The 27,416-nt window shown below is 48.5% G+C and overlaps 1 protein-coding gene across 8 annotated transcripts in view; it reads left to right on the forward strand.

The window, feature by feature from the left end:
• LOC128274386 (epidermal growth factor receptor substrate 15 homolog) overlaps positions 1-27,416 on the forward strand; it is a 42,828-nt gene extending 15,412 nt beyond the window's left edge. The window contains exons 1-13 of one of the 8 annotated variants that reach the window (XR_008269300.1): positions 9,175-9,361; positions 10,001-10,057; positions 10,465-10,560; positions 11,775-12,168; positions 12,255-12,385; positions 13,758-13,937; positions 15,504-15,629; positions 16,639-17,148; positions 18,511-18,687; positions 19,342-20,624; positions 20,707-21,356; positions 21,823-22,033; positions 24,744-27,416. Coding sequence is in view for 7 of the 8 variants with exons in the window: in XM_053012575.1 (XP_052868535.1) it covers positions 9,208-9,361; positions 10,001-10,057; positions 10,465-10,560; positions 11,775-12,168; positions 12,255-12,385; positions 13,758-13,937; positions 15,504-15,629; positions 16,639-17,148; positions 18,511-18,687; positions 19,342-20,624; positions 20,707-21,356; positions 22,795-23,399; positions 24,744-24,760 (4,380 nt within the window). In the remaining variant the exon portion in view is untranslated. Of the gene's footprint in view, positions 1-9,174; positions 9,362-10,000; positions 10,058-10,464; positions 10,561-11,774; positions 12,169-12,254; positions 12,386-13,757; positions 13,938-15,503; positions 15,630-16,638; positions 17,149-18,510; positions 18,688-19,341; positions 20,625-20,706; positions 21,357-21,822; positions 22,034-22,794; positions 23,400-24,743 lie in introns of those variants that run through there. The other 7 variants (XM_053012575.1, XM_053012574.1, XM_053012578.1 and 4 more) reach the window with 7 other exon arrangements.

Below are 27,416 nucleotides of genomic sequence, written 5' to 3' on the forward strand. Positions count from 1 at the left end.
ATCACTTCGGATCACGCTCCTTCGCGCGTTAGGTCCGCTCCGTAACATGAGCCTTAAATTAAACGTTATGGGCCGTGGTCGGGAATTACACAAATTAGTTGCAATAATCCGTAGCTTATGATTGTGCGCAAGAGGGTAACAAACAAAAAAAACGTTCAACTTTACTATCTGATGATCTCATCTCGGAGATGAAAAACCGGGCGCTCCGTTGTTGTTTCTGGGCGAAGTTGTATTTATTTTGCGGAACGCGGTGGTATTAACTTACAAACGCCATAATGGGTCGTAAGGCGGACCGAAATCGGAAGCCATCTTCGCCCTTGTTCGCCTTCCTGCGAAGAGCTCGGATCGTTCGGGGCCTATGAAGCCATTAACCGAGTGACTAATGCGATAGTTAAACGTCAGTCGTCCGCTTCTGTGTGCTGCAACACACTAACTTATGCCGGACTAATGAAGTTCCTCACGGTTCCTCCGAAAGCCGACACCCGGCCACGGCTCGATGCACAGGAGAGACTCCGACTCATCCCAGACCGTTCGTCCTCTAATCAACTTCGGTTCGCGGCTTGCCGGTTTCCATCAATTCCTAGATTCCGTTCGGTGTTGTAGTCCATCTCTGTGTCATGTTGCTTCGTTATAAAACGACTGGAGGACTTTCGTTTACCGATGACATTTACGATGACACGGGCCGGTGGACCGACATCTCTAGACGAGATGACCCCGGCCAGTGTCGCGAATCGCGCGATAAGTATCAGTCAGAGCGGAAGAAAAGTTCATCAAGTCTTGCCAACTCTTGGCGACTGTCATGGGAGAAGCGGTAAAGTTTTCTAGGAAGCACAGTGCAACAAAAAGGCCTGGGTTGTGTAGAGCTAAACCTTCTGATCCGCATCGGTTAGGATCGGTTAGGTGCAACAAAAATCTAGAGGAACCCCGGTGTCCGTTGTCGTTTGGACGAGAAACCTCGGAAAGAAGCCTCGGGATCTTCGATCTACGACGGGGCCTGTGACCGCCGTGTGCTAATCGGTCAGAAGTGGGCAGTTACCTCTCCCATTGGAGCGCGGCCAGCCATGTCATTAACTTGTCACGTCACGACCACGATTTTGGTCTTTTCGGAGGCGGGTGACCACCGCCTGGCTTTTACGGCCACGCTGTGGTTCGGCTGCTTCGTATTCCGAACCGATTTTTGTGTTCGCGTCGATTCCCCCACAGGACCCCGGGAGAGAGCGCCCGATGATGACTTCATCATTGAGCGATCTGGTGCGCGTTGATGGGTCCACTAAAAGCTGGTCACGCGTCAACCTGGGAGGCAGCCTACACAACACTCTCCAGCAACCTGTGGCCTATCTTGTGTGTGTGCCTTTATGAGTCGTAGCACGTGAGATGGTTCGTCCGGATGGCTCAATGGCTGCGGGAGTTGAGTTTGTAATCCATCATTTGACTATTTGACCGGTTTTTCGTGTCATCTTTTGGGCCTTTCATCATGTAGCCACGCGAGAGGTGATAAAGGTTAATTCGTTTTTAGTTGCCATTTTTTCCGGTTCTGTTCGTCCGCCATTACGACAAAGGCACGGTATGAAGACACTGCTTCGGGAGAGTCTCACAAAACGGTGTCGACAGCGGAGATAACACACCGATCGTTAAAGCATCGCCTGCAATCTTCATAACGAGTAGAGACGTAAGAGATCTGGACTCCGGACTGAGTGCAGCACCGAGTGCTAACGGTTGTCTACTGTTAGGCGTTTCTGTGATGTTCCATGACGTCACTCGCTGTGCCGTGCATTTACGCCGCTGCATTTGTTGCTTAGTTGCGACTTGCAGTGATAAGCTTGAGCTCTGGTCGGTTATGTTTCGGTGGATCATATTTATGAACTCCGGCAGGCTGCCTGCGGTGACCCTTGGCAAATAGCTCCAGAAAAGAGAACAAAACGTAGCCAGTGAGTGTTCTACAAATAGAAACCCCCGCCGCCGGGCGTGGCGTGTTTCTGGTGGCAACAAAACCGAAACTGCCATTTTCAGTGCCGCTCGCCGAGTTGGGAGAAAGTATTTCTGGATTCGAATGCATCGCGCAACGAATGACCCCATGCATCGTAAATGTCGTAAAACATGTGTTCCCCGCTGCGCGATAACCCCGCAGACGACGGCATCGGCCTCTCCGGAGCATCGATTAATGTGCGCCGTTGTATTGCGCTCCGTTTCCGGAACCCCGTTTCTGGGCTCACATTCCAGAGCTGAATCTCGTTTCTAACGCACCATTTCGGTTCCGATGAAATTCATAAAGCCGACGATCCGGGTCCGGGTTTGGAATTTTCCGAACGAATTCTCGAGGAAACATTGGTTCACCCTTTCGTATGTAGCCAATCTCGCGCCGGGCCAGCGCTTGGGGAACTATTTAAAAATAATTATCGCCGCTTAATGAACTCTTACGGGCAACGGGTCGTTATTGACCCTTTGCCGCTGTTTGTGCTGTACATTTGAGCCCAGCTAAACTGTACAAATTATGACCGAAACTTTTTGTCGATTTTTTCTTCACGGTTCCCGACTTTCTTCCGCCCCTAACGGTGCCCCGGCGATTTATGACGTAATCGGGTTCGCGCGAACACGAATAAAATATCTGTTCGATTCCATTGTGGACTCTTGCGGTTGTGACTGAGACGCGAAGTGGAGCCGATCGGCACACGCCTAAATGTACGCTTCACTCGCGATGCGATGCGGTTCAGCGGCGGGCCCCCGACGTTACACCACTCCAACTAAGCCTTAGAGACACCCAAGAGTGCGTTGGTAGACGTAAACGAAGAAATCACGACACCGCGAACAACAACGGGTTGTCGTCGTCGTCGTCGTCGTGGCCGTCGATCGCGCCTGGAACGGGCCGACCGTTAGAGCTCGGCCGCCAGTCTCGCGCTTCCAGTGCACGCGGCACGACGGCGAGTGTCTCCCGGGCGGTCTCTGACGGTACGCGTGATCGCGCGGGCGCGCGCGTGCTTGTTGACTTAAGTCATTCTCGGAGCGATAGAGAGCGAGAGAGCCAGAGTGTGCGATAAGGAGTGCCATTTTGGAACTAAGACGGGGTCGCCACGAGAAGAAGAACAGAGCCACCCCGAGACGATTGGTTCGACAAGATGTGATGTGGGTTGGATTTGTTTTCCCTTCTCGGGGCCAGCCAGCAAGAGGCAATCGCTTCCAGCATATGCTGCCGTTGTGTGTTTTTCCGAGTGTGCTGGTTGAGATCTGCGCACGAATGAATTTGATGTGTGTGTGTGTGGTTCGTGTCTCTAACTAGTTGACAATAGAAGGAGATCGAGATCACTCTGAACGACCAACGGATTGCCCAGCGTTCCGACTGGTCCATCGAAGAATCGTTCCGTTCCTTCGCTCGTGATGTGGCCAATGACCATTGTGCTGTGTGTGTGTGTGTGTGTCCGCGGGCGCGCGATAAGATAGTGATTTGTTCCGATTTGCCTCGTTGCCATCGCTTCATCGTGTCTCGTTAAGATATTGGGCTTCATTCAGTGGGCTGTATAGGATTAGAGAACCCTGTGGTAATCGCAAACGGCGCTATTTTGTTTCATCGACCAGAGCTCAAACTCCAAGCAAAGCAAACCACCGAGAAAGGCACGGGGATCGAATCAGTTCGTGCAAGTCGTGGCCCCCGCCGCCATCAATCTTTTGCAAGGACGATTTTGACAACCCTCTCCCGCGTCCGTCTGTGAAGGGCACCGGACCGGGCGTGTGTTTGGATCGATTTCTGTTCTCGGACGTATGCAATTAGTTCAAGTTATAGGGGACCCATGGGCCTAATGTCGGAACGCACGCGGTACGGAATGATTTGTGGTAGCCACAACCGGCACCGGCGTTTATCGAACACGGCGTTCTAGAAGGAGCCACACTTCGCGATAGGCTGACCGCACTGCGGGCACGTCCACCTTGAACATTGGTTTCCCATCAAATGTTTGGCGGCGCTACATTCCGACAGACGCGGCGCGGCTATCATGTTGTGGGCTTGTTGTGATGTGTCTTACTTTTTTCTCGTTTCACCTACTAACTTTGTGACCTTAGAAACCGCGTGCGTGGCGGCGAACCTTGCCAAGTCCATTCATGGACTTGTTGAGGCTCACAACGTCTTGCGCGGTGCGATGAAGCGCCACGTTTTGTGGATGTTGCGGTATCGAGCAGCAACTGTGAGACGCGTGATCGAAAGACGATCGACCCGAATGCAATGCAAACCAGTCCGTGGACTTGAGAATCGCGCTTGATCGATGCCGTAAACCAATAATTTCCTCCCGATCACTGGTCACGGAGTCTACACCATAAGGCGGGCCGTAAGATTGAACTCCAATCGCACAGATCGGTTTGGAAATATCAATCACTCGCCCCGGAGCGTTTGGAACCTGCCATTGCCGGCTTTGGATATTGGACATTGTCCTACAAACTTGCACACAAACTGTGCGCCCCAAAGCTGTTGGTGGTGCGAACGTCAATATTGACCGAGTACTTATCGCTGAATGTGACCCGCCCAAATGGCAGCGGCGGCAAGCTTCACGTACAAGCGGAAACGTACATTTTCTTGTCAACCTGCACACAACATATTAATGTCCGATAAAATGCCGCTGGAAAGACACGTCGTCGTACTGCGACTTTCACGCGTCGCAGCGGAAGTCGTCGCGGTTCAGAAAGAACACTCCCCGGGACCGGGATTCTTCCAGTTCAATGATCCGCGCTCGCCCGGTACCGGTTCGACGATGGCGTACACAGTTTGAACAACAGTTTTGTTTATTTTCGTCCACTGTCCACTCGCGGACTCGGATGTTCTGGCCACTCCCGGCAACTCCGCCTTGGGACTCTCTGTCTCTGGTGGGTGTCAAATACATCACGTTCACGCATCGTCGATTTCTTGTCGAACCGCTTCTCGGCGGCCGTCCATGTTTGGGGTGTTTTATTTTCAATGCAGCGAACGCGAACAGCAAAACACTCCGGAGCTCCTCCGAAACGCAAAGTCCAGTCATTGCCACCTCGCGTGGTACTCGCGGGCTCTCTAGCTGGAGGTTGTACTGGAGTTTGTTGAATCGCGCGCCCCAAACTTTGGTTTCTTCTTGCCTTCGCCCACCCGAGAACCCTCCACGGTGCACGACCTTGACGGAGGTGATCGGATTGTTCACGCCGCGCGCCGACATTGCCATCTTGTGAAGCTGTTTCGACACGCTGTTTGTTGTGGACGACGGTCGACGACGACGGCGGTATCTTAAACGGGTGGCTCCGCAGCTCGCGGTAGGAGTTGCCTATGCTAATGAGCATAACCGGTGTCCCACGGAACGCCAAAGCACTGCAGGTTAGGTGGGGGAATAACGGAAAATTGCCGTAAAGTTGGCGGTGACAGTCGATCATCAGCTTTTTTGAAGGGGGGATGAACTTGCAGTTTGATTGTGAAGTCATGTCGCGACCTCCGCGGCTTCCTATACAAGGCTGTTCAAAAAGTTCGTATCATCGATTGGAAAAACACATTTTTATGGTTTCAAATATACTTTTTTCTGTATGGCCTTCCTGAACATCAATACACTTGTTCCTAGGAGATTCCAACTTATGAATTCCGTCCTTGAAGCGAGAATCTGGAAGGACTGTAAATTTGCGGCAATTTCACCTTCTTGGGCAATATCAGGACACGAACTCGTTTTGGAGACGGAGAACCACTTTCCCACCACTCTTTAGCTTCTTGTTTTGGCTTAGGATCATGATGACATGATGTTAGATGTTGTTGCTGTTTTTGAACGTACTTGACATGGATCGTCTTTATGTCTTGTACGACCACTTTAAATTCAGCAACCCATCTTTTTACTGTATAAATTGAGGGCAAAGAGTCCCCATATACTTTCAACATTCGTTCATAAATTTCCTTTGCTTTTAAAACGTTCACTTGTAAACAAATAATGAAGAAACCGATTGAAATGAAACTTCTTATGCGTTCATATGAAGAGTGTACCAACATAACAAAAAAAATGGTGCTAGTAGCAACGCCCTCTGGTATCGAACCGCAGAACTTATTGAACGCCCCAGCACAGTAGCAATAGACCCATGGATGGACGTGTGCAGATAGCCAATGGTTCACTTGGCCGTGCGCCGGTGCACCACTTCCGGCCGATGGACCGATGAAAAGCAAAGTATTCCCAAAGGTTTGTAGTAGGGGGCCAATTTTGTCGCCAAGAGAGCCGGTAAGCGTGTTGCGAACCTCGTACTCGACCGCTTCGGCCGCACGGGTGACTCGTTTCCGAGTATGCTAATTGGTCTCTCTGTGGACGGGGCGTAGCAGGTGACACGGGCGCTTACCCCTTCACGCCAATCTCTAATGCGTAGCGTCCGCGGGTTGACTACACCCACGTGGGCGCAATCGCAAGAGCGCTAAAAGGCGCACTGCCGCCAGGCACAGGGTGTCAATTGCGCCGAAGGAGCTCCATTTCGCGTTTGCCGAGCGCCGAGCATTCTTTGTCTCATTAGTATGGTTAAGCGACCGATGCAAAAGTGTTCGCCTGCGTTCGATCTCTGCCGGGCGATGAAATGGTATACCATGGTCGGTGCTGGCCATTATGGTGCGATCAAAGCCGCGGTTTCCATCGGGATTCCGCGCATAACTTACGAGGGCGTTGTGGAGAAGGTGTTGCAATTGGCGTGTACCGCCGCATGGCAGGAATAGCGAGCCAACCCGGGGGTACCATAAGCCCTAACTCATACACATCGTAATCGTTTGTTCACAAATAAACTCTTATGGCGCGACCTTTGGTTCTTCGGTGCCGTCTCGCGCATTACGTCACTGCTTGGCGCAGGCGCCCAGAACTGGGGTTTTAATAATTGGTGTCTCCGCTCTAAAACCATGTACTCTGCCGCAATTACAACACCAGTCACTGCCAGCGGTTACAGCTCTTTGTTCCTACTCCAGTTGAGACCGCCAGTGGCAGTGCCACGAGCACACGAGACGGCGCACGTCTGACGTCTATGTGGGGTCTTTGTTTTGAGGAGTGAAGATTCGTTCGTTATTTATTTGCTTCATCCGTTCCCTGCAGCCAGGCCTCCGGCGGGGGCCTTTGCGAGACCTTTTAGTGTCGCGAATTCTCCGAGGCGATGGCTACCGCGCAATCGTTTATGTGAACTTCGTGCCGCTGGGGCCCAGGCTCCGTTGCGCGGCGCTACCGTTATGAGATGCTGATGGATGAGTCAGGTTTCACTTTCTGGACCAACGAATGGCAGCTGATGGCCGATGGCTGATGATGATGATGACGGGGTCATATGTTATAAGGTGCGCGCGGAGGTTGTTTCCCTGCAAACCGGAGCCGCCGACGAAGGAGACGATTGTTTATCGTGCCCGCGTGTGGTTTTGTGACTCCAATTTTTACTTTCCATTTCACGACGTTACGCAAGAGCACGCAGCGGGCCTCACATTGTGCACCAATGGCCAAATCAAACCGCGATCGCCCCGCGACTGGACCCGATCGCGCCTAGTTCGGGCCGGTCCAATTTCGGCAGTTTGAAGTACATTTATCTAGCAAACAGTTATGCCACAGTCAGCACTTTACTTTAGCCCCGGCTCGGTTGTCGGGGCTTACTCCACGGATGTGGGTCATTTGACGCGAAAAACCCGAAGCCCATCATCCGGAATACGAACAGCTCAAGCGGCGGCCATAAAAGTCTTGCGCAGACGAGAAACGCCGGAAGCACACGCAACTCCGGTGCGCTGTTCGCGATGCTGATCTAATGTTTACGTGGCATGTTTGACATGAGCCCGCGGACTTCAGGCGGATGTCTCACTCACGTCCGTTTGGAGGACGACGGAGCGCAATCATTCGATGCGCTCGCTGCTCACGAGGCGAGTAGGTGTGAGTCAAGCGGCTCTAGACGGAACTTGAGCTCAAAAGTCACCCCGCAGGAGCCCGCGCCGGCGGCGTGTTGGGTTACGGTGTCGGGCGAGAGCTACACTTCATTGGGTCGGCTGCGAAGGAGGAAATCTTATCAGGTTGCACCCTGGATTGAACTCTAGCGCAAATGTAGGCGCAGGATGTACCGTGGTCTGTTCAAAATTGTTCGCGACATTTGAATTTCCGCGAGTTACGTATGTTCGATTTCCGATTTTTTTGTGGTGTCAGGTTGCTACTCATGTTGACAAGCTCGGCCATTTTGAGCGATCAGTCAATGTTTGACAGTTGATTTGTTTGGACGTGCTTTGGCTCATCTTCGATTTTTGTCGATAAAGGAGATAGTGATCGCATCGAAGGAGGAGCTGAACCAGACCACATAAAAGGGTTTTTTGAAGTGCTTCGAGGATTGAAAAAACCGTTGGCACAAGTGTATGTTATCTGAGGGGGGTTTGAGGGACAACATAGATATTCATGAATAAACCAATATTTTTTTTTAAACCCAAATGTCCCGAACAAACCATGTAATTCTCGCAACACCTTGTTGGGTGTATTGTGTTTTTGGCGCTTTAAATAATTTGCCATAGAAACGATAAAAAATTCCACGGAATCCATCCATCGTTGAATGTCACCGTCAAGATGCTGTACCGGCTATGAGTGACCATAAACAACGCTCAATGTCACCGGCATCTCTGGCTCGATCGATGTTGAATAGGCGCTACAGAGGGCACAGTAAATTGAATTTGTCAGATCTCCGCGGAGTGAGACTCTTGGGAGAGCGACGACGTTGGCTAACGCACCGGAGCGGAGCGCGCGGATCCGGGCAGAGGTGGTGGTGATATTGACGACAGTACGACAATTGCGCTCTGGCAACACTTGTTCGTGTCGCGACGCGCGTATGGTTCATGTTTTCGACGTCCTTTGCCAGAGGAGAGTGCCTCTCGTGTCACGTTCACCAGACACCATCCAGCTGTGAGGCGGGCCTCGAAAGAACGCTAATTGTTGAGAACCGCTAATATCGCGGTAGACATCGCGGGGTGAAATCATTTCATCGTCTAACGTTTTTATGAAGGGTACGTGGTTGTCTTCAATTTCTCTAACTTGTTGGTCTTTTCCGTGAGTGCATTCGTGTAGACTTCGGTGCGTCCATCTTTCATCGAGTGTGTTAAGTGAGTGTGACAAATACACGCGGCTGCAATGGTGGCCCGGTCTTGTGCCCAGTAAGCCATCCGCCTGTTCCACCCGAAACGCGATGGTTTTTATTGATGATGATGATGACGGTCACGGTACACCGACAAGCCACCGCAGCACCGTAGCGATGTCGGCCGACGAAAGTGATCGTATTCCGAGCACGACGCTGGCCGTGCTGCGCGGAATACTGGTGAAGTCGTTATCGCGCGAAAATCTCACTCTGACCGATCAGCAGCAGCTGCTCGGTGGACGTCGAGACCGCCATGTGCAGTTCAGTCTAGGTAGGTTCAGTCTAGGATGGATTCGTGCGTTGAAAGTAATTAAAATATTCATCCAAACGCCGCTCGATCACGGTGAGGTGGTAGGCCGGCTAATAGACGCATCACTGATCGATGGGTCCTTCAGATATGCACCGTCGTGGGCCCCCCTGGTTCCAGCCGAACGGCCTCGAGACGCCTAGCGTCACCTCTTACGTCATCTGGCAGGTATCGGGTGTTGGTCACGGCTACGCTCCCCGATGTGCTGGTGTCAGCGATTCGCATCGGTTTCCGAGTCCGATCGGTCGATCCTTTACGTAGAGGCTAATTCATGCACGATTAGCTTACGCCAACTCACGCCTAGCTCACGAAAGATGAATATCATTACCATGATGGAGGGTTTAGCACACACGGGCGCCCGCCCAACACATTCCCACGTGTGCTGCCGCGGGACGACGTGTGTTGGAATTATATTTGAATTTAAAGCTAATCGATGGTGACAGAACGCTGCCTTTGCTGGTGGCGAAGTACACAGCCTTTCGCGCGTTCGTTCTGACAGCTGGCCAGTGGGGCAGTGACAAATTCCTCTGCCACACGCATTACGACCTATTGGTTTTGATCACAATGTTTATCATTCTCTTTCTCTCTCTCGTTCGTTCACAGCTGGAAACAGAGATGCGTCCGCACAGAAACAGTCAAGGCCGTCTTCAGCCAATAGAGGTAAGTGAGCATCGCCAAATATGGCCAACGCATCGGCAAACAGAACGCACTCGTGAGGGGCCCACACGGACGACCATTCAGAGGTGGCAGCGAATAAACGTTGGTGACGCGCCTGCCAGAGGCTATCGGCGTGCGGGAATCTTCAGCCCACAGACGGCCCCCCTTTCGCCACGGTCTCTTATCACCGTCGTCAGTAGTAGCAGTGACAGTAGCAGACTCCCACTCAATCGCGGGCTTGATATTGATACTGGGAATCGCCAAAACCTTTGCTCTCTCTCAACGGAGCCCACCCTCTAGGATGGGGATTAACAGCACCTTCACCTTCTTTAGCTTCACAACAGTTACTCACTGCGCTCGGTTCTGTGTCTTGTTTCTTTCTACGTTCTTCCACGCACCGCGATGCGCAGATCGCACCACGCTGCACGATCCTGTGCCGCACACACTTCATTGGTTCGCTTGCGTAGGCGACGATGGCGTCGACTGCGGCAGCAGAAACACGGAAGGTACGAGACGATGCTACGGCCGCGACCGGCTCGGCGCGACTCCTGCCGGTGGGTGGGTGTCCGAGCAGGTCGCTCGCGTAGCGTCAAGACTTTGTTGTCGTCATCGTTGCTGTGGTCGTCCTGCCCGTGTGTTGCCTGCAGTTTTTTTTCTTGCATTTGCACTGGTGCGCCGCACGCAGCCACGATGTTGCTACCCACGCGCGCGTGGTGTGCGCATAATAGGAGTGAAGATAATGTTGCTTGCAGCGCTCTGCAGGGCCTCGCGATTATCCAACTAATTGCACTGTTGTGCATGTGGCCGGCCCTCGGCTGTCCCTGCTGCCAAGATGTGATAATTGCACGCTACGTTAACATGTTCCTTAAAGCAAACCCCCTGATCCCCGTAACCGACTTACCAAATCTGTGAGGTCCTGGAGCTAAACACCCCTTAGAGAGGGTATTTGTTTTTAAATCATGTCTTTAGTTATATTTTAAAAAATAATTAAAACTTATTCCTATTATGTACAGTTAGTGTTAGTTAATACTTATTAACCGATCTCGCGAATTTGGTTATAACCAAAGTTGATCAATAGAGAATTAGAGTAAATAAGTTCACTCTTCCTGACATCGAACGAAAGAAAGAAAATCTTCGTTCGACGTTCGACGTCCGAAGAAAATCTTCGATGCTAATAATTGATGATTTTAAAAGCTTGAGTAAATGGATAAATTATTCTCCGCGTACGTGACATTGCATTCGCATCATATGTCATTATGTTGGTAAGATTTTTTACTCCGGGTTTCAGCCGAATCCAGCTTAATGTTTGAGCAACACCTTCCACCCTTTGGTTTTCGCATAGAAGAAGCTTGTTGAGCATGATTCCGATAATAAATTAACAGATGTAGCACACAGGACGACTATAAATAAAAAAATGCAAAATAACAATTGGATTCGATTTCCTTGACCTTGTGTCTTAAATGCGACACCTCTTCTCAAAGTTGCCCGCGTGCTGTCGAATGTTGATTTCACCAATTCTGTAACCTGCACGCCCGCCCCGTATTGACCAAATCATTAATCAGCCTGTTGGTGTTCGTGTGAAACAGTTCCGCACGATCTTCCGGAGTGACCCTCATTTCGTACGATGTTGCTCTCAGTGCAACGAATGATTCACCCAGTGTTCACTAACCACTGCTTTCTGCTTTCACCATTCGATCACACCCCTATCAATCACTGGCAGAACTGCAAAAGGAGCGCGAGGAGCGAATAAAACAGATGAAGGAGCGGCAAAACGAGGATCGGCAGAAAAAACTCGAGGAACTGAAGGCACAAGCGCTGGCGGCACAAAAGTTCCGCGAGCAGAAAGAGGAAGAGCGCCGACGACGGATGGACGACCTGCGGAGGCGAGAAAATGACCGACGGTCACAGGTCGAGGAGCGGCGCCGGGCCATCATCGAGGCCGACAACGAGCGGCGGGAGTACATCCTGCGCAAGAACCAGGAGCGCGACCAGCGGATGGAGACGAAACGGCGCAACGACCGCGGCTCGATTCAGTTCGCCTTCGGCTCGTCGACGCCGCGGATGATCGATACCAGTGACAGCGGCATGTGCAGTTCGTTCTGGGCGCACAGGAGGTAAGTAGGAGCAGTAGGAGCCACTGGTGGAGGTCCTAGCGGAACCCAGAAACTTCAGTTCCTAACTTCACTTTCGTATGTTTTAGGGCCACGTCCATCACGAACGTAGCGTACACCGGAGCGGCACTGACGAGGCGCAGTTCCGAGCGTGAGCTAACTGACGGTGCGGCCAAAAAGCGAGCAACCTCCGCCAGCGGTCTCGACCGATCGACCGATGGTACGTATTCTGGGTTTGAGTCTACGGCCGCACCCCCCACCTGCCTGAAGGGCTTCTGCCCGGGAAGCATTCGGTGCCTTTCGCGACAGAAAGGACACCTCCGAAACACACTCCATTACACACGCCATCAATCTGTGACGCCATCACCATCGTCATGAAGTTCGCATCCATTCATAAGGGGTTTTCGAGGCATCCGTTTGGTCTGTTTTAGCTGCGCGTTGTTTACACAGTTTCGTACAGTTAGAGATTCGTTCCGTTCGCTTTAGATAACTTGAAGTTTAAGAAGAAGCGTTTCCTAGCTGGGCGAGGTTCTCTGCAACTATGTGACGTAGTGCTCCGAGCTTTTACGGCAAAGGGATTCTAGGGGTTCAACATCATCTCTCTGTCTCTCTCTCTTTCACTGTGTCTTTTGATGTTCTTTTCGTCGTCCTCTCCGATGGCGCGCATAATGTTCTAGTTGCTTCATTTGTACATCGACTGCAGAAATAGTTTCTTCTATGCTTTTGCTTTTAAGGTTGCGAGTTATCTGCTGGTCTCGGACAGTGATGTCGTTTGACGTCACCGGGAAGCTAGTGGTGAACGAATGAATATCCGACGTGAACTAATGTTTCCAAATTGACATAATGTTCCAAATTGTTTCCTGTTCTCGTTTTCGACGCAAGGATCTCTCTTTTTAGTACGACTCTACTCCACCGCTATCTAGTTTGACAGTTTACGTTCTAGTTTCTAGTTGTTGTTTGTTTGTCTCTTGTTTACGGCTGCGATTTTTGTAATTCTTGAGTAATTTTCCTTTGTGTTTCTACATTTGTTCTATGTCCGTTACACCAACACCAACTACACAATGCCTAAAACCGTTTTAATCTCTTCTTCAACCCTCTCTTTTTCTCCGTTTCAATGAATTGTGTGTGTGTGTATTTACACGGCCCGCTTCAATGTTGCCACTCCGACCGATGGGGATTCTGTCTTCCTAAACCGGAAACCCACACACTCTGTTTTTGCTTGTTTACACGCAAATTGGTGCTAATGTACACGTGGATGACCGCAACGAATGGATACAACGCGAACCGTGGGCTTTTCGCCGTATCGTATTTTTCGTGTTCCCTTCCTGGCTTTGTGCTCGATTACCCGTGGCCATTTTGCCACCATCCGACCACGCGATGTTTGCTGCCCGAATCGGGACGAATTCAACCGCCGACGCACGCTGATGCACTTCCGGCTGTTCCTCCTCATGTCTCGCGATGGCTGTGGCGGTCACTCGTTACCCACGCTTTGCCCACCGCATCCCGATCAATGGTGTTCCGGCCACGTACTCTTTGCGATACCTGCCCCCAAAATCCGTACTTGTTCGCGCACCCGCCACCGACAACCGTAGACACACGGCGAATGTCCAGCTCGATGTACGAGGTATTCAACTGGACCAGCACCAGCGAAAGCTGCCCGCGAAAGCTCACCTTCTCGCTGGCCGCTGGGCCCGGCATCAACATCGACGAACCACCGACGGCAGCCGAGTACCAGCCGGCTATCACCCGCAGTAGTTACGCTAGCGGAAAGGGTAAAGCCACCATTCTTAGCGTGCTCTTCATGCTAACTCCGAAGAGCATCGACGCTTCTCTCTACTCCATTCGTTTGTTTGATTTTCTTTACTTTCGCTGCATCCTTGTTTACATTTCCGTTTCCATTTTCGGTGTGCACCCTTCAGTTGTTTCCTTAAAGTTTTGTTTCCGTTTCTTCCACCTTCTTACGTTCTCTTGCTGTGGCTATTTTGTTATTTTTCATTATCAATTACGCACTGTTAAATATTTGCATTGGTTTGTAATTGTTTTCTTATTTCTTCCGCCCTTTTTCCTGTCCATTTTGTATTCTGCTGCTTCCCGAACTTGTTTGCTCCCCCATTGCTGCATACTGACTCCCTGTTTGTGCAATGTTTCCGATCGCCGCTGACGTTCCCTACTGTTTACTTAGCATATATTTTCTATAGAGTCTGGTCTTGCTGTGTTTTTCGGGGGTGTTGCGAATGTTTGTTAAATACTACCTATCCCGTTATATTAGCGTTGACGTTCCTGTATTCGATCATTCGCCTATCATGCCTTTGTTCTCGGTTGTGGCTGCTACTGGATGGCTTTTCCTATCTGCTGTTTTCTATTTTACGTTTAGTTTGATAAAATTACTTGAACTGTCGTCCTCTGCGTCTCTCCTTACATGCGAGGCGTATAGTGTACCTAGTGCGACAAAAGTAAACAGTCGCAGGATATGGTTCCCAAATAGTCTTATTTCATGTTTATTTTGTACTACTAGCAACGATGCAGAACGATTAATTTGATTTGTCGTTTATCGTACAAAATTCTTGTATGTGTTTTAAATTCAGTACAGAATGTCATTTTAGATTGATTCTCCAATCGGTGGAAAACGATGTCTGTGTTTCAAAACGCATGGAATGTGGAATGTTAAATCAGACAGTGTATATTATGTACTTCGCTAAGCATTTTACTTACTGCTTTTCTTACGATTTAGTTTTTAATGAAAAAGCGTTCTGTTGTTTGACTAGAACTTATTATGTAAAATAGCAGTTTTTTTTTCAAGTGACTAACCAACAGTTGATAACACAAATTGACACAGAATTAAAACTATTTTTGTCTTCTTTTTTTCTTTCTCTTCATCTCTTTCTATGTTTTCTCTTATTGTTTCTACTATCAACCCTGTCTCTTACACTGCCCACTGTCTTCGTGTCTCTTTCATCATGTGCAACTACCTGTTTTTCGTTCAAATAATACGACCAAATATCTACGCTTCGTGCAACAACCTTTCTGGTGGGTGGTTTATTAAACGCAAATGTACCTTTCTATCCTGTTGGGGGGGCTCAACTTACTTTATGTTTATGTTTCTCCTTTTGTCTCTTCTTTCTACTGTTTATTATTTTATTTTTCACGTTTTCCATGACTATTCCTCGTGTGGTCGCATTTGTGTACTGCACTTCGACCTTCTGCCGTACTGTTCTTCCCGTGATGGCTGTTTTCCGCTATCCGTTTCTCTCTGTCTCTCTCTCTTTCTCTCTATGTTTTTCTTTTTCTTCTGTTTCTTTTCCTATCGTTCTATCACTTTCTCTCTGTTTCTCCTGCAGACGATACAGCAGAAATGAACTATCAGCGCACTGTCAATCGTCGAAAGACCGATCTAATGCCTACCATTCCTAGTCCTCGCGATAGCTCTAGATCGTCTCTCGGTACACATACTCCCAGAACACCAGGTAGTATTTTATTGCTTTTGCGTCTATGCGTCTCTTGTTTTTTTGCCTCTCTCTATTTTTGTTACGTTCTGTTTCGTTCTTCGTTTGTTTCGTTTTGGTCTGTTTGTAACTTTATTTTGTCTCTTTGCTTGGAACGCTACCTATCTACATGCTGCTTCAACAATTATGAACACGATTCCATTTTAAATTTGTTTCTTTAGTTGTTTATCTACTTGTTTGTGGTAACTTACAAAACTTTTCGGTCATGTAGAAAACAAAAGGGCCGATGAACGGCAAAACGTCATCTCTCAATACTTTAGTGTTCGGCTCCATTAGTGGCATTGCACGCCAACACGTCTAATAGAATCGCTTATCAGAGTCACACCGTTACGTCTGCTTTACGTTTGAGGTTTTGAATCCTTGCGCTCTTCATTTGCGTATTTGGCTTACGGTGCATTGCAGTTGCAGCTAGAAAACGCAGTCAGATGTCTCTATTACACCCTTCGTAACTTGTTTCGTCGAAAGCCCAGTGCACTGCATGTTGTGAAGCGCGCTCGATGGCTATGCATGATTTGTTAACCTTGTTACAAAGATCATTTTTGCTGCGTCCCGACCCCGATTCACTGTGTGTACGATTGTTTTAGCAGTAGTTCCATCGGCTCATGCTCATATTCGACCCCATCCATCATCGCATCATCATATGCGCCACCTTCATCATATCACCGGCCAACTGGCTGTCAACGGACAAAAAGCTAAACTGTGATACGAACGAAATCGTCCGAACCAAACCCCGTTATCTATCACTTGCAACCGAGTCCACCTTTATTGATCCGCATATTGTTTTTCTTTACTTTTCTTCTTCCCCACCCGTCTTACCCGACATTGTTCTCCGATCTTACTCGCAACTTCACTTTTGTGCATGATCTCGACTCACACCTCACTCACGCTGCCACACTGCCAACCGTGCTTCTCATGGCAATAAACACTACGACCAATCTACGACGACAAACCCGACACTGTATCCCAAAAGGACGAGCGTTCTCGATGACACGCTTGGATCAGCTGGCGACACCGCGTCGGCGCAACGGTGAACACATCAGCGCGATAGCGGAGCGCGAGCGTCGCCAGGCCCTGGAGCTGGACAACCTGACCCGCCTCTCGCTGTCTTCGTCCCGCTCGTCGCCAACCGGCACGGCCAGCAAGCGCATGTCACGCAGCATGTCGCAACTGGCCGGCGGCGGTGGCGGTGGCAGCGGTGGCGCCAAGTACCGGAATCAGTCGCAGGACTCGAGCTCGGGTCGCAGCTACGGTGGCGGCGGAGGTCGCAAGTCCTTGTTCAACAGCTCGATTCACAGTGGCAGCAGTTCGCCGATGCGCCGTACCGACACCTCCAAGAGCATGTCGCAGCTGAACGCCGCTACCAACTTGTCGGTGGGAAGTGGCCCCAGGTCCACCACCAAGACCGAGCGCTTGCGTCACCAGCACCACCAGCAGCAGCAACAGCAGAGCCCCTCGAACCAGCAGCAACAGTTGACGAATGGTGGGTCCCTCGTGCGCGCGTCGTCCTTCGCCTTTGGCAAAGTCGAACGCACGGGAAACGATTTCGGGGTGATGATCCCCTCAGTGTGTCTGGGGTGGCCTCTCTCTTGGTGAAGACAACATTGCGTTTGCTTCCCTCTTTCCCCGTGGTGGCTAACCCTGGTGGTCGTATGAAAAGAGGGAGCCTCTTACCGATAACCGTATCGCTCACACTAACCACCGGTAACAAAGGGTTGTTGGGTGAACTTTTGTGAGATATTTTACTGGTCGATAATTGCACGATAGAAAGTCATCGAAAGGACAACGCGGATTGTGTCGTCCTGCTCGGCAGCGTCCACCTTTAAACCGTGTCCTGTTCAATCGTCAATACACCCTTGATGCTGTTGGCCACGCTTGTTCACACTACTTGAACTAATGACGGGGAAATTGGTAGAGTATCTGTAATTTGGTTCCTGGTTGTGGACTACTATGCAGCGTTGAAGATGAAGGCTTCGTTACAAACAATTATTCATAACCCAAAGATCTTAATGCAAGCTTCAAAAAGGGTTTAGGGACCACGGGTCTCCTAAACGCTCGACTGGTTCGAAGTTTGTTGTTAGTTTGTACATTTGAAGTCCTTTTTTGGCAAAAAACTTACTTACCAGCAGGTCTACAATTTACTTCCACAGTCATCACTAACAAAAGTATCTTGTCTTCGAACAAATCCTCCATCTTTATTCGCTTCTCTGGAATGGCTTTTACATTTTCATCCTCATTTCTCATCATGATGGTTGGTGCGTTTTTCGCGGAATGGAATGGTATTGTTGCTCTTTCGCCTCGTTATATGCCTCGTAGTTGTACAAACGCTATCGTAAACCAATGCGCTGTTTTTGCTCTTATTTACACGATACTTTAAGGTCATTGTATATACTACATTCTAATGCATCATGCTCGCAACTATCTACCGCAACGAAGTTCGTACGTACGAACCAAATTCTTACGCCATCTGATTATTCGATGTTTTCTTCTCTTTTCATTACTACCCGTTCCCTTCTTTTCTTCTGCGATCCCGTGTCCCGTTGTCCATCGTTAAACTAAAAACCAATTGGCCACGTAATCGGAACACCGGGATCACCATCAATCGGGAACAAAACACACAACACACTACACACCAATACGATAAACTTCCGGTTTCGTCCTGTTGCGTCCATCGTTGCTTCCGATGCCATTCCATGCTGTCGGGCTTGTGTCGGTACATTGCTGTGCTGGTGTCTTTTGTGTGCGTGGTGCGTGCGTGTGTGTGTGTGTCCACTGGGTTTCCTTCCGTATGGTTCCCGAATAACCAATGATGGCTGGTTTTGTTGAACCACACCGGCAAATGCAGGTCTCCGTTCCGGCGAAATGACACCGACCAGTCTGAACACGTCGCGGCCCGGAAGTGCCCTGTCCAGCTCGACCATTGCGTCCGGGGTCGTGTACCGACGGTCTATGCCAGCACAACGCAAAGCACGACCGGCTAGCATTGCCGTTACAGGGGTGACCGCCTCCGGGTTGAAGGAAGGTTTGTGTGTTTTTCTGTTCTGTTTCTTCAGCATTCCATTTTTATCTCCCCTTCTCACGCGGTCACGCCACCGTGCGTTGTAATCTGCTCTGCTACAATCGATTCACTTACCGATTACGTTATTGTGCTTTTAAATCAACTAGTCGTCGGTGTACAGTTCACTAGGAAAACTAACATTGTAAATTGCTGAGAACACTAACAACTCGTCTGCACAAACTCAGAAGAATGGATCATACTTCTGTTATTATCAAACTATCATTTTGTGTCTGCTAATGGTGCTAATAAATACTACGAACGTTACACCCTTTTTAAAGATTATATGAGCAAACCACACTGCCAACTAGTCACAACATCTCCTCCGCTGCCTTTGACACAAGGTTCCGGCATCGGCTTTTTGGCCTTTTTCGCTACTGTTCCACAATTAATAAAAGCTTCAATATATGCTTTACTTGACAGTATGTTGCCTAGATATCTTATTAATATGTTTTTTTTACGCTTGTCTCTATCGCGATATCATCGCTTGAGATTGCGTTTCCTGTTAAACTACCCTAACGGAGAAGAAAGCCCACGCTTTCTGACATTAAAAAGGAATGTGCTCGTTATCACTTGGCAAAAAATGTTTTTATCTAAACCCGCTGTTGTTCACATTTGCAGAGAAACCTCCACTTCCAAAGACAGGATCCGGTGTGTCGGCGGCCGGGTTTACGCATGGTGGAAGCAAGCTCCGATTGTCGAGTGCCGGTTCCGGAAGCATTAACACGACGCCCGTAAAATCAGCGTCCGGCACGGAAACTCCGACCAGGAAGCCACTGTCGTTGCACTCAGCCGAAAAGCGTGCGGCACGCGGTGCGATCACCTCGCGTGTACCGTCGACGGCTTCCGCCTCGACGCCATTGCAATCGCCCGGACCGGAAAAGGCGGCTCGCAATTTGCAGGACTCGCTGAAGAAATCGGCCGAGGTGTCGAAGAAGTTGTCCTCGGTCTCGGACGATAAGCCGGTCCCCAAGCAGCCGGCTAAGCAGGAGCAGGAACTGCCGGTAGAAGTAAAAGTTGAGGAGAAGCAACAGGAACCTGTCGTTTTACTGGAGGAGCTGCCAGTTACTGTGCCGGTGCAGCCAGAAACGGTGCCACAGGAGCCGTTGTTGGTGTTTGAGCAGCCGGCCGGGCCGAACAGTGAACAGCAGCCACTCGTCCAACTGGAATGGCAGCAGCAGCTGCCAGAGGAGGTCAGTACGGTGGTGCAACCGGAAACGATCCTGATCGTAACGGAAGATGTCGTCACACCAACGGCATCGGTCGCTATCGACGAGCTTGAAGTGTCGCCAGTGAAGCAGCAGGAACCAGACGGCCGTGACACTGCCCCCGAGACTCTAGTCGCTCCGGTGGCGGAAGTGCAAGAGAGCAATCTGGTTGCTGTCGATGCTGGTGCCGGCGGCGATGCGATGACGGCATCGATGATCGCCAAGCGCATCACGACCGAAGGGGAAGCCAAAGCCGCCCTAGCCGAGAGACGTCGGCTGGCGCGCGAAGAAGCCGAACGGCAAGCGGAACTGGAGCGCCAACGGATCGAGGCCGAGGAGCAGGCCGAACGGCAACGCGTTCTCGACGAGGAGGAACGATTGCGCAAATTGGAGGAGGAGACGATCCGTCTAGCCGAGGAGCAGCGCCGGACGGAGGATGAACGTCTACAGCAGGCCATCGAAGAGGCGCGTCGTCGCGACGAGGAAGACCGCAAGCGTCGCGAGGAAGAGGCCCGCCAGAAGGTTGAGCGTGAAGAAGCGGAGCGCAAAGCACGCGAAGAGGCCGAACGTCAACGGCTCGAGATGGTCGAGCGACTTAAGAAGGAGGAAAAGGAACGGGAGGAACGCCGGAAGCGCGTGGAAGCAATCATGTCCCGTACCCGGGCGAAGGGAACGGCCAACAACACCCCTACGAAGGTGCGAGAAAGAGAAAGACTTCTTAATTTTGCATAACGCACAAAAGTAACATTTTAACAATGATTTCAATTTTTGGTTTTAGAACAATGAGGACGACAAGGAGAACTCCATGTCGAAGAGTCAGATTGTACTTTCGTCGACACCGGCCGCTCTCCCGACTGGCACCGCCATGTCTGCGTCAACCATTTCGATGACCGACTCCTTCATTGCGTCCGAAATACGACAAGAACAGGAGCAACAACATCTGCAACAACAAAATTCCCAAGAATCGCTGGAAAAGACCATGGAATCGTTGTCGCTAAGCAATAACAACATTAACGCCACCCACAGCAGTAGCAACAGCAGCAGCAACAGTAGCAGCAGTGAAACAATAGCGAACAATAATAACAATAACAACAACGGTGGCAACAACAGCATCGAGTTTGAACGGACCGTGACGGATAAGGAAAACATGCTCCTTGCGTCCGGTGGTGGCGGCATTCCTGCTGCCAACAACAATCTCAACAACGGAACCAGCGGTGGTGCAAGTAATGGTACCTCCGGGCCAACCAGCACAGATTGTGCCCTCAACGATGCTCCGATGGTGATGACGACGGCGAATGGTAAGGCGGATCCAGCCACCAGTAACGGCAGCCACGGCAGCAGCACCAACAGCACCTCGGATCTGATCATCGAGGACGCGCTGATGGGTCAAACCAACGGACACAAGAATGGCACCATCGACAATGTGTTGTAAGTAGTTTGTTTTGTGTTTGGGGTTTGCTTCATTACTTCACTATTTTCGCGCTTCTGGAAGGGACGCAAACATGGTCCAGTATTGCTCGAGCTGTGGACTGAACGTTGCCTTGGCGTGACGCATACGAGTATGTCTTTCGCTTTGTGGGCGAAGCTTTTGCTGCACTTAATGCTGTCCGTCGGCGGTTTGTTATATGATTCAAAGCGAGACTATGGTACATTTACCCTCCGGTGGATTTTATACATTTACAAAATTATCCCGAAGTACGGTAACTTTAGTTTTTGTTTACATACAAAATGAGGGTACGACTCCCTCATACTTTGTGGCTGGTTTTGGCTTCCAGGCATGTTGGGTGAATTTTTGCTTTTGTACCACGTCAGAAACATGTAAAGTAAATGGTTTTTCACGCCGGATGATGGCTTCTTATCTCGTTAACCAATTTGCAAACTTTTCCTCTTTTAGATTTCCGCGCGTCTCCGACATCTAAACCTACCAAGATGTGCGAGCGGCGAGAGTGTTCCGTGCGTTCCGATTTGCTCGGCGAGCAACAACCATCCGGTCCGGTTGCCATCCTTTGATTCTACTAGTTTCCTTCTTTCTATTGTCTTGTCCCCTGGCAAGACTTCTTCTTCCAACACCGTCTTCGTTGCACTATTTAATCGAATAGTCAGAGGTACTATTGAGGGTTTAGTTTTTGTTGATTGTTGCGGTTCATTTGAATGTGTGCCGTATAGGGCAGGCTAAGTGTCGCGTTTGCTGTTGTGAAAGTTGTTCATGTTGTTGGGAGTTTATCGATTTCATAACAAACGCAGAGAAGGCATAGTGCGATTATCACCAGTAGTTCGTGACATCATTTTTAACTCAATGTGCCTCGCCGAAAAAAAACCAAAACATTGAAACTTGCCCTAAGTTGCGACAAAAACTACTTTCTAACTAACCGCAGCACTGAAACGGGGAAACTCACCAAAATTATTCCACAAAAGTTAATCACAACACGTATTTTAATATGTTTTCTGTGATGTTATTTCTTTTTAATATGTTCCGTAAAATATGTTCCATAAAAGTTTCTTAGGATTGTTGTATTATACGTGCACGCTTCCCTCTATATTACTGTTTCCTCGACTTCCATCAATCAACTGGAAGCCTGTTTAGATTATTCTGTATTCTTAATCCACAATCTTAATCTACACGGCCATATGCCCGCCCTGATGGATTCCAAAAAACATAAATAATAAGTTTAAATGTGAAAATGGTCTTTTTAACTGCTGTTTTTGAGTTCTTTCACATCTTGCGTCCCTACTGGCAGCTGTCCACACGCGCTCGTGTTCGATGACTCACAATGCATCCTTTTTTAAAAATCCTTTCTAAATCATAACAATCTTGCTTCCTAATCTGTTTGCTGTTCGCGCCATCCCTCTGATCCCTGATCGCCAGCGAGGAGCATGTCGCTGACGCAATGCCACTTCGTTCCGCCACCGTCCCGCTGGAGATCGCTGACTTCCTTTCACCGAAGCGACAAAGTTACGATCTATGTGCTGCTGCCGCTGCCGCTGGGACATTCGATCCCTTTTCTCCTTTCGATGATGGTTCATATGGCCAGGATGCGGATCTGCAGCAACACTCTTCGTTCGATTCATCGGCGACTTCGTCGACTGGAACGACCGACACGACAACCGTTACGACGACTGGTACCGGGGCTGTTGCTAGCTACGACCAGTTGATCGACTTCGCTAGTCTCCCCGCGGCTGACGATGACGACATCGGTTCCACCACTAACGATTCCAACTTCAATCCCTTGGCGGCACCGTTCGGTGGTGCACCGGAAGCACCCGGAAGCAGCGATACCCAGCATCACCCGTTCGACTACCATAACCTCTCCAACAATAATAGTATTAACTTGTTCGACACCACGTCGTATGACGACGGGAGTAGTGCAACCACCACCAACACCACCACCACTAGGTTTAACAATAATAACAATGCATCCATCGCCAACCCGCGGCTAGTCTCGGCCACATCCGACGGTCAAGAACATCGAGGTAATTAGGAAAACGCGTGTCGTATCGCATTCCTCTGCTGCTTTGTTGGCCTCTTTTACGGCGGTCCTAACTTACACCAACACCAATCACGCCGCCAGCAATGGTGTTGGTGGTGTGTTTTGTGCGTGCTATCTTTTGCGTGATAAACGATTCGTGCACCAGTGTGAGCTTCCTTTTATCCTTCCCGGTTTGGTATGCTTGAAGTTTCCTGCACGCTCTAATATCCTCATCATCGTGTTATTATCACTTGTTCTCCCCCCGCCGTGCTGCCGCAATTCTAAAGTTCTTACTTTTGGGTAGTGTTTGGCAAAAGACGAATGGTTGTTTCACGATGTTGCACATTGTATGGTTGGATAATATTTTGCACAACGATTAAACTTTTTCTTGTACACAGTATCATTTCAATTTAATTTCAACACTTTTTTATCGATTTTTTTCATCACAAACATCACGTAATAATTCGGCTCAATACATTGGCATCGACATGACATCATTCATAAACACTGTAAATGGGATGTACCCTGAAGATAGTCGCAAGACTGCGCAGCTCTTGTTCCTCCGGACGTTTCGCCGTTTGGCACCTCTGCACCGATGGGCTCTCGTACTGTGCATAGTTCTCGTTCAGTTGGCTATTTATTTATGGTGGGTTTGCCGCACAACGACGCCAACAATTGCTGATAATAGGGCATCCGTACCATCGATAGAGCTTAGTTTGAACAACTAAGTGTCAAACAGATGGTCTGATGCTGTTGAGATTTACTCTTGTTGTTGTGCAGTTTGGGGTCAGTAAGAATGTTGTTTTTATGATATTTATGTTGTTTACTCTATGGTGTCTAATATGTTTGAGACGAAGATTGCTGTTCCGTTCATGTTTGTACACATAACAGCAGTTTGATCGGACGATCGAGAAGTAATCGGTACCAACTTGTTGTTATTAAAAATAAATGAATTTGAGATTTTGCCACTTATAACATTTTATCTCCCAACGATGAAAGTCACATTTTTGTGAAAAAATATTGCTTTTGAGTGTTAATAAAGGACGATGAAGTAAAGATGCTTTTACTTAACGGTATCATCCTTCTACATCATGTGAACCGTTTTCGGAAGTCCCAATGGGAGTTTATTGTCACATATAGACTGTGATCTTCACCATTGTTAAATGATTCAAATTGTGTATTACTTCTCTTGTGTTTGTGTGATATCTTTGCTACTATTTCTTATCCAATACGTGTTTCAACTTCTCTTCGTGATCTGCACGCAATTGTTAGCTTGCGCCGTGTGTGAGTGCTATGCATCGCAGAGGATCTTACAGCACATTTCTATTTCCCAAATTTCCTCTTCCAGACTTGTCGCTCTTGTGAACGAGTAAGGCGCATGAGAGACAAGCAGCACGCCGAGATGAGGAATGCAGCTTATCAGATTGATCAGCTATAGCAGATTGTAAACCGATACGATACTATTCGCCGTAGCAGTAAAGCGAGGCAACCGAGACAGCAGTAGACATGCAAGGACGAAGGAAAAGCATTCCTGATTTTCAGCCACAAGCAACTGATGATATCGGAACGGACCAGCTGAGGAAAAGCGGGTGGTTCCCTCAGTGCGGCACAGCGTGGATCCTAGGAAAGAATGTTACTGCTGCAAGGTGTTTCTCTTACGTTACGGCGCGACATAACGTTGCTGTCACCAGCAGGATGGATGTGTTTTACCAATAGTCAAACATACTAGCTAAGTAAAAGAAAACATGCTAACTCACACACGAGCAAAGAGCCGGTCAACCGACAGGCACAAGGAACGGAAAGGTCGCCGCTGTGTTATTGTTGTAGGATAGTTAACGAGTGGGAGAAAAAAAAATAGCTTGTGTTATTGATAGGATAGAGAACAAAGTTTCAAATGAAGAGCAGCTTGAAAGGCATCACTCCTAGCGAAGCGAATGTCGGTGGCGATCGGTGAATCGAATGGATATATATTTATATTCGCATATACATTTATACTACATGCAAACTGCATATCTAACTGAAGAGTTTGCTCCGCTGCTGGACATTGAAAGGATGGTTTTCTTTTTAATCACGTGTTGGTTCGATCTTCAGGATCGCTTTGGACCGCGCGTTACACATTCAATCGGACAAGTATTTGCGTTGCGCCTGAGTTCGGATTAATTTTTACGTAGCCCAATTTCTACTTCTATTTTGTCTCTAACGTTGATGTAACATTTTGTTTCAAACATCCGTTAGACTCCGTTCCGTTAGCTCAGGTAATGTTTGAACACATTTTTGAACGTTTTTACATTGCACCAGTCATCCTTTCTAATCATTTAAATTTGTTTCTTCACTTTTGCCCTCAACATTGTTGTTTATACTATTGTTTTAATCAAACTCTTTTGAAGTGTTTGTTTTAGTAGAGTGCATTCAATATTTAATGTCATGTGTTTTTCCTTTGTCTTTTGTGATAGAATTCTATCAAGTGAGTCAGCATTTTGAGTGGTTATGCCAACGAGAATGTCTATATACAAATGTTTCGTTTGCTGCTTAGTTTGCAAGTAAACTGTTCTAGCTGCTACTGCTACTGCACATTATTTGGTAGATGGCTGATGTTAAAGTGGCAATTCATATAAAACATGACAAGAGCGCAACAACGATTGGTTGATGCATTTGCGCAACACATTCGCGCGTTGGAGAATTAAAACGAACGACATTATTCGCGGTTGTTGTGGAGGGCGTGTGCAGTAAATCTAATTTACTATAGGTGCCGAGCTAATCAAAATCAGCGCAGAGCGGGAAGCTTTAAAAATAGTTTCACCCAGAGAGGACCAGGAGTGGCCGTTGTAGTTTACACAACAGGAGAGGTTTGAAAGTGTAAAGTAAGCAGAGAGAATGCATAGTCCAGAACGTGATCCTTTCCGGGATGTTCAAAGTAAAGCAAACCAATAGTTATTGTATCCACATTCATGCGTGCTTGGTTGACTGTTGAAAACCTGCTGACTACTGATTAAGTATAGTACCGTGGTTGATGCGCGCCTTTTCCTTATCACTAATCAAACTAGTAGCTACGCAGCTAATGAAGGATAAAGGGGAACAATTCCACTGATTCGGCAGTTAGGTGCAATACAGAACAGTGCAATGTGATGCAATATAGGACTTGGAAGGCAACATCAAACTGTCCGGCTCGCTGCTCATCTTGTTGCTACAGAAATTGAGTACGATGTTGTGGCACACCGCTGAGGGCGACGACCCTGTCAGTGCCGAACATTTGATCCTTTTTGCGCAGGGTACTGCTGTGGATATAAATAGAATGAATGCGAATAATGCCGAAGAAACCGGAATGGTGGAATGAGCGAGAAACGATAATCATAGTATTCTAATCTGTTAAATTATGTATAAATCAAAACAATTGTGAAGTTAAGTGTCTTTGTAAACACACGCGTACACAGATGGGCGAAGAAGGAAGTTAAAACAAGAGAAAAAGGGAAAGATAACGAGCAGAAAGAAAGAAAGATATGAGAAAGAAGGCGTCAAATTGAACGAATATGCAATCGTAAAGGAAAATATTGACACAACACACTAACGACACTTCCTACATTAGCATGAGAACACAAACCCACATACACACGTACACACATCTACCTTAAAACTAAAACTATGCATACATGTGTTAATTAACGTATCACGACGACGAAGTTCCCCTTTGCTCGGCCGCTCCGAAAACGGGGTCTCATAAGTCTGTTGCTTTCAAGTCAATACCCCGAGCGAAATGAAGCGGACCCCCACGGAAGCGGACATCAGGTTCGGAGCTACATCCTAAAGTATGCTACGGACAAGGGATGTTCTCCGCTGGAAAAAGGGTCGGCATTCATCGTGGCCCCACACATACACCCAACAGTAGCTCTATACTAGCCTAAAAGTTGCGCAGCGAGCAAGGGAGGACTAAAATTAAATTATTCAATTGTATGTTTTCCAATGATAATGTTTTTTTCTTTATCTTATTCTTTTTTGCAATAAAACCAGAAGAATAGTACCAGGA

The sequence above is a fragment of the Anopheles cruzii genome, chromosome 3 (assembly GCF_943734635.1).
Source record: "Anopheles cruzii chromosome 3, idAnoCruzAS_RS32_06, whole genome shotgun sequence".
NCBI classification, from domain to species: domain Eukaryota; kingdom Metazoa; phylum Arthropoda; class Insecta; order Diptera; family Culicidae; genus Anopheles; species Anopheles cruzii.